The sequence below is a fragment of the Lycium ferocissimum genome, chromosome 6, assembly GCF_029784015.1.
Source record: "Lycium ferocissimum isolate CSIRO_LF1 chromosome 6, AGI_CSIRO_Lferr_CH_V1, whole genome shotgun sequence".
Lineage (NCBI taxonomy): Eukaryota > Viridiplantae > Streptophyta > Magnoliopsida > Solanales > Solanaceae > Lycium > Lycium ferocissimum.
The window spans coordinates 60,567,815-60,575,334 of record NC_081347.1 but is presented as its reverse complement, the minus strand read 5'-3'; the positions used below and the strand labels follow the sequence as shown (position 1 = coordinate 60,575,334).

Sequence of the window (7,520 nt, the reverse complement as noted above, 5' to 3'; positions counted from 1 at the left end):
CCAAAACTTTGTTTTAGCCCCCGAAACTCATCCGAGACCTCCGAAACACAAACCATCTATGTGTTTTGATTTTAAACAACGTTACAGACTCAACCATGACCTCAAAATTTCAATAAGAGATCATTTTAACTCGGTATTGACCAAGTCAACCCCAACACTATGAAACTAAGTGTTACACCTTAGACTTTCGTGTCGCTCGCATTATGAATATGATAATGTAAACTTAAAGTGTATATGAATCCCTTGTAAGGTTAAGAAGGTTATTTGATAATGCTAAGTGTATACCTTAAGGTTTCGGAGCTATATGAAGCAATGAAAGTAAGTTCCTCAGAGAAAGTTGAGGTTGAGTCATGTTTGGAAGGATTTCACTCCATGTGAGTTACACATTGCCTAGCATCACTTTGAGGGAGACATATAAGGGCCCCTATATGGTTAATGAAGTTCTAGACAAGTGCCAAGAAGGTTCCATAAGGATTAGAGGTCAAACGAATCGGAAAGAATGCGATTTCGCGAAATCAGGCAAAGTGGGGTAGTGTGCGGTTGCACATTGAGTGTGCTGACCTGCATACTGCATGCACACTGCCCATTTTGGGATACACACTGGCCATCACCACCCCTAAGTGGTGGGGAGAGTGTGCGGCCGCACACTCAGTGTTCAAGGTCGCATACCCTCCGTAAAGTGAGTCGGAGTGTGATTTGGCCACCTTTTTAAGTTCCAAACGGCCCCAACTTCATTTCCATGTTTCCACTATTATTTTCCTACCTTTCCAGAGGCTTCCTAAGGGTTCTTGAAGGTTCCCAATCCCTTCACACCTTTCCATACCATCCAAGGAGAGAATCAACATCAAAACTCAAAGGTAATCCAAGGAAGGTGATTGTTCTTGTTTTTCTTCAAAGTTGTGGTGAACTTGAGCTTGGAGTAAGTTGAGTGAGGTGAATTTCTTTGATTACAAGGTATGTTTCCCATATTATTATTATGGTTGAGTTGCTGCCCAAATTTCGTTAACTCGTTAATTATGCTAGTTTGAGCTTAAGAGTGTTTTCCAAGACTTAACCTTAGTATGATCCTCTTGAATGTAGACTTTCCGAATTAGAAGGAGAACGTTTAGTGATTAAGGAGATGTTAAGGTATGGTAAGGCTATTCCTTCTTTTATTTTAGCATGATCTATCATAAGTACGAACGTGATGATACTCATAATGAATCCACTCTTAGATGTAGGAGCTCATGTCTCAATGTTTACGTTAGTGTTGTTCATAACCTGAGTTTCTTGACTTCTTAAGTCTCGAAGGGGCATCCATGAGTTGTACGTTTTCATAATGATGTCTAAATCCCGAAGGGGACATTCATAAGGCGTCTTCATTCATATGCAATTCATATTTGATTTTCTAGTCTCGAACGAGAGAAATCTAAAGGGGAAGAAGTTTCCATTTCGAACTAACAGTTGCTTCGAAGGGAGTTTTTTAGATGTTTTATAAAGATTATCATCCATTTGCACAATTATATATACGTATGACATGGTTTTATGGGTAAGAGGGAAAAAGCTATGGCGTTATATATGCACATACGATGATTATGATGCCTGAAGGGACTGCCCGATGGGGCCATTATGCTATTATGCCCGAAAGAGCTGCGAGCAGGGCAAAGGTATGCATTATATATAAATACATGATGCTTTAAAAGTTCATATGAACATACATGATTCTCCGTATTGTTACAGGTACAGGTTGAGTCTGTTACTCCTTTATAATTCGAGTTGCTGTTACTCCTTTATAATTTGTACAACTCCCAAAACATGAACATAGATATAAGTGGCTTAGGAGCCCATGAATTATATAAACATGATTCGTGATTGTATTGCAACATGTCTATATATATATATATAACCTGTATGAAACATGGAAGCATGTAGAAGTTCATGAAAATAAATATAAAAGTTCATATCTTGCATTTAAGAACCCATGGGTTACGGACCGATTCTCAATAATCAAAAGGGAATATTAAGAACACAATAATGAATTATTAAATCAAACACGGTATATCATGGTACATGTACTTAGGGTTATCATAAACATGTCTATAACCCTAGTTTTGGTAAACTTTCATATATCATGGAAGAACGTGGCGTGGGGAAGAACAATGATGTTCAAACACGTAGATAGAAACCCTACATACCTTAATCGCTCCAAAACTTGTAAAAAGGTCTGAACTTGAAGAATAAATCCAAAGCCTTAATCTTGAATCCCTTAGATGGGTTTTCTTGAAAACCCTAGGTTAGGAACAATGGATTCTTGTTTAGAAATCATGGATACATGTTAGAATTCACTTGAAAGGCTTGGAATAGGCTTACCTTAGTGTATCTTGATGGTAGGAGGAGAAGAACTTCATGCTAGGGCTTGAGAATATGAAAAGTGGGATTAAAAATTGATGTACCGAATTTATACTATTTGCTGAAACGGGCAAAGTAAGGGCACAATGTACAGCCCGTACAATAATGTACATCCCGTGCATTGTGGGCATACCTCAAGTGTCAAATTCCAGACACCACGATTTTTAGTCTGCGAGGTACGCGATGAAAAGTAAGGCCCGTACATTGAAATACGGCCCATATAAATAGTACGCCTTAAAAGTACGGCTCGTATAACTTGCCCGTACCTGGAATTTGTCAAATTCCAGTGACTTCTGATTTTCCCATGTGAGGTACATTCAAAAATTACGTCCCATACATTAATGTACGGCCTGCACATTTGATGTAGACATACTTTTACCGTTCTGAGGCAAATTTTCTAATCCCAACACTTCCGTGTTGGTTTCTAAGTCTCGAATCATGAACATAACTTAGTTACGAGGTACAAGGTGTTAAAAGTCATTCATCAATTCTCGGGAAAGTTTATATTATATTGGAAAAATGGCTAAAATGACACTTATACTATGGCCAAATTTGCAGTAACACACTTATACTTTACGGGTTTCCTATTACCCCCATGAATAATTTTTAGATGGAATTAATTCACCCCTAAAACACTATGACCAGATTTGTGTTATAAGGTGGATTATATGCGCCTATTCTCTAGTTAAATTTTTATTTTATTTTTTGGCCATCTTCTCAGCCATCCACCATTGCCGGAAAAGTCTATATCTCACTTTTAGTTTTGGGCACACACACCCATGTCGTTGGTAGGGCTGGGCATAAATACCGAAAATCGAAAAACCGGACCGAACTGAATTAATTCGGTTTTTCGGTGTTCGGGGTTTCGGGTTTTCGGTTCGGGTTCGGTTTCAATTTTCAAAAATTTTGGGATTCGGTTCGGTGTTCGGGGTTTAGGGTTCGATTTTTCGAGTTTTCGGTTTAAATCGAAATTTTATGTACAGCCTAAAAATATTAAATAGTCCAGCCCAAAAATATTAAATAGTCCAGCCCAAATAGAACCCATTAACGGATTAACCCAAGCCCCTTCAATCTTTCTTTTCATCTTTTGTATTTCACAATTCAAAGCAAAAGAAACAGACAAAAGAAACAGACGACGACTTCTCTTTCAATTTAGGATTTTAGGCTCTAATTTTACTTCTCTCTGAAGTTCCGTCTCAAAAAAAAAAAAAAAAAAAAAAGCGGCGACTTCTCTTCCAATTTCCGGCGGCGTCTTCTCTTCCAAGTTCCGGCGGCGACAGAGTAAGTATTTCTCTCTCTCTCGGCGAATTCTCTCTCTCACACTTCTCCTAATCGATTTTATTTGTTCTTTCACTTCTTTTGCAAATAATCCTCTGTCTCTCTCACTTCGTTATTATTTTGCTCTTTTAGTTGTGAATTTATGGTTATTTTTGGTATCTTTTGTTTTGCTTGTTATGTCGTCTATGGTGAATTTATGGTGTTTCACTGCTTTGTGTTACTATCTTGTTGATGTGAGTTTCTTGCTACTGTTTTGATTGTTGTAACATGATATGTGGTGGTTGTGAATTTGTTGTAATTAAATGGGTAGTTGTTTGAGATCTCTATGTATATGGAAAAAGAAAAGACTTTTATCATACTTGGTGGTGGTGGTTGTCTTGTTATTTTTCGTTGTTTGGTTTTAACGTCTTTGGCCTACAATGCCTTATATTTTCTCTTTAATTTTCGTAGATGGCGGATGAAACTAAATTAAGTGTTGCCGATTCAATCGGTACATACCTAATACGGATGATACCGATAGTAATGATAACTCACTTGACACCCGGGTAACAAAGAAAAGAAAAGAAATGCAATCTAGATCCGTTGTTTGGGGTCATTTTGAGAAGATTGTTGTACGGGGAATTGATAGAGCGAAGTGTAAGTATTTAAAAAAGATCTTCGCTGCAATCGTAAATGGGACAACGGGATTGAGACAACATTTAGGGAGGTGAAATGCATATAAATCCCTTATTAAACCTCCCACTCAGAAAAAGATACATTTTCCATCTAAGGATAAGAATGAGATAGAGGAGCATTGGGAATTTGATCAACAATTAATTAGGAGGGCTTTAGTTGAGATGATAATTATTGATGAACTACCATTTAGCTTTGTAGAAAAGAAAGGCTTCAAGAATTCTATGAGTCAAGCCCAATCTCTGTTTCAAATTCCTTCCCGTAGAACAATAACAAGGGATTGTTATGAACTGTACAATGAACTGAGACAAAATTTGAAGAAGTTTTTTAGATAAGCACATTCAAAAGTTTGCCTTACCACAGACACATGGACATCATTGCAAAAAATTAATTATATGTGTTTGACTGCTCACTTTATTATTAAAGATTGGAAGTTGCATAAAAGAATACTGAATTTTTGCCCTGTCACTAGTCATAAGGGTGAGCACATGGCAGAGACTATTAGTAATTGCCTGCTTCATTGGAACTTGGACAAGGTATTTACTATTACTGTTGATAATGCTTCTTCAAACGATGTTACAGTTAGAGAATTGTCTAAACAGTTAAATATATGGGGAACTAATATAATAGATGGTAAGCACCTTCACGTGAGGTGTATGGCTCACATACTTAATCTAATTGTGCAAGAAGGTTTGAAGGAAATTGATGCTTTTGTTAAACGTGTTAGGCAAATGGTAAGATATGTTAGAGGATCTTCGGCAAGAACAAGAAGCTTTAAGAAATGTTGTGAAGTTCAAAAGGTGGGATGTGCTAAAACATTAATTCTAGATGTGCCTACTAGGTGGAATTCCACCTACGCGATGTTGAACACGGCACAAAATTTTGAGAAGGCATTTGATAGGTTTGATTTTTTTGATGAGAATTTTAAAACTTATCTTGCTACTCATGTTTGTGAAGATGGAAGTGTCGCAGGTACGCTTGAATGTGATGATTGGGTGAATGTAAGGAATGTGATAAAGTTTCTTGAAAGATTTTACGAGCTCACCGTAAAGGCTTCAGGTTCACATTATGTTACTTCTAATGTTCATTTTGAGGACATATGTGAGCTTGATGCACATTTGAAAGCGTGTGTAGCAACTGAAGATCTTAGTTTGAGTAACATGGCTGAGCGGATGAGAGAAAAGTTTAGGAAGTATTGGGGTGATCCTGAAAAGATGAACAAAATGATTTTTATTTCTTCCGTATTGGATCCTCGCAATAAGTTTGTGTATGTTAGCTTTGCACTTGAAGAGCTATTTGGGGAGGAAGTTGGAAAGAAAGTAAGCGAAGGAGTGTACGATTATATGAAATCTTTGTTTGGAGAGTATCTAAAAAATTATTCAAGAGCATCTCATCATCAATTGTATCCTTCTGTATCTACTTCATCTCATGATACATCTGATGTAACTTCTAGTTCCGGGTCCTCTTCAAGTGTGAAATCAAATGCTTTGAGAACTAAGCTTCACTTGAAGAAACAAAAGGAAGATTAAGGAAGTGGGTGTGCTAAATCCGAGTTGGATAAATACATTGGTGAAGAACAAGAGCCAATAGATGAAAGTGAAACCGCTGTTGAGTTTAGTATCTTAGGTTGGTGGAAAGTTAATGCTCCTAGATTTCCTGTTCTTTCAGAGTTGGCTTGTGATGTGTTGGCTATTCCGATTTCTAGTGTGGCATCGGAATGTGCATTTAGTACCGGTGGTCGTGTACTTGATTCATTTAGAAGTTCGTTGACTCCTAAATGTGTGCAATCTCTTATTTGTGTTCAAGATTGGCTTAGGAAAGAGACTAAATCTGTTAGTGTGGAAGAAAGTTTGGATCATCTTGAGGAACTTGAACTTGGTAAGATTTTGTATTTTTTTATGTGTTTTAGTGAAAAAATAATATACTTTTTTATGTTGTATGACATATTTGATTAAATTATCTTTAGACATGGCAAATAGTGGAAGAGATCCTTGCATTGTTGATGTATGATTGCAATTTGCTTCTTTGTTACTAGTGGTAAGTTCAATACTTTATTTTGTAGTTTTGTTCTTTTATCTTGAAAGTTATATTCTAACTTTTGGTTTTATCTATTTTTTGTTATTTTCAAGTTCAATCATGCCTTCTAGAGCTCGCTCACAAGTTTGGGAACATTTTGTGATGGTTCAAGACAATGAAGAAGGGCGTAAAGCTAGGTGCTTAACATGCGGTGCGATACTTAATTGTCATAGAGCAAATGGCACATCTAGCTTAATGAAGCATATTGAGAGATGTCTTGAAGATAGGCGGATTCACCTTCAACTTTAAGCTTATGTTTTGAATTTGGTGAATTTCGGACTTAATTATGATTGTTATGTGAGACGATGGATTTAACACTTAGTGTTACAACTTATGTTTTGTATTTGGAGCTAAAATTTAGGACATTTATGTTGTTTGGCCGTTTGCTCAGTTTTTTCGTTCATTTTATCGTTATGTTGTTTGTTGCTTGTTTTTGTCTTGTACGTTGTTTGTTCGGTTACTGATTTTGAGCATTTTTTCGTATTCGTTGTTGAGAAATATGTTGCTATTGCTCTTGCCGAACTATGTTCATAGTTTCACTTGGCGTCTTCTTCGAATCTTTGACGCTTCTTCTTCTTTGATTTCTTGGCCGACCAGCCGATGGCCTTCTTGCCGCGGCCGCCGCCGAACCTTCGCGCGCGCGCTATTATTGTCTTTCTTTCTTTATTTCACGTAGTCAGCCTTTGCCGCCGAACCGTCTTCTTCGAACCGTGCCGCGGCCGGCCGTCGAACTTTCTTTGCCACGGGCCGGGGCTGGCTGGCATGCCGCCGAACCGTGGTCTTCTTCCGCTCACCGTGCCGCGGCCGCCGCCGAATCGTGGTGCCGCCGAAACGCTTTTGTTGTCCTGAAAGCCGAAATTGAAAACACCGAATTGAAAAAACCGAAACCGAACCGAATCAAACTTCAAAAAATCGAAACTGAAAGAACCGAACCGAACTAGTTTGGTTCGGTATTTGGTGTCCACCTTCAAAAAACCGAACCCGAAATAGCCGAACCGAAGTATGAGAAAACCGAACCGAAGAACCGAACGCCCACCCCTAGTCGTTGGCATCAGCCATTGACGAACTCCACTTCTCACTTCCATTTTTTTTATTACCTTATCACT

General features: G+C 37.9%; 1 protein-coding gene across 3 annotated transcripts; it reads left to right on the top strand.

Moving 5' to 3' along the window:
* Positions 1–5,093: 5,093 nt before the first annotated feature.
* Positions 5,094–6,794, top strand: LOC132060863 (zinc finger BED domain-containing protein DAYSLEEPER-like). 3 transcript variants are annotated; one of them, XR_009416046.1, is made up of 3 exons: positions 5,506–6,216; positions 6,305–6,375; positions 6,468–6,794. XR_009416046.1 is itself a non-coding variant. In XM_059453768.1 (2 exons), the coding sequence occupies exon 1, from the start codon at positions 5,199–5,201 to the stop codon at positions 5,865–5,867; it is 669 nt and encodes a 222-aa protein (XP_059309751.1). In that variant the 5' UTR covers positions 5,094–5,198; the 3' UTR covers positions 5,868–6,216; positions 6,305–6,794. The 3 variants fall into 3 exon arrangements, 2 of the variants coding, with proteins under 2 accessions (XP_059309751.1, XP_059309750.1); XM_059453768.1 differs by having other exon boundaries at positions 5,094–6,216; positions 6,305–6,794; XM_059453767.1 differs by having other exon boundaries at positions 5,094–6,375.
* Positions 6,795–7,520: the final 726 nt, after the last annotated feature.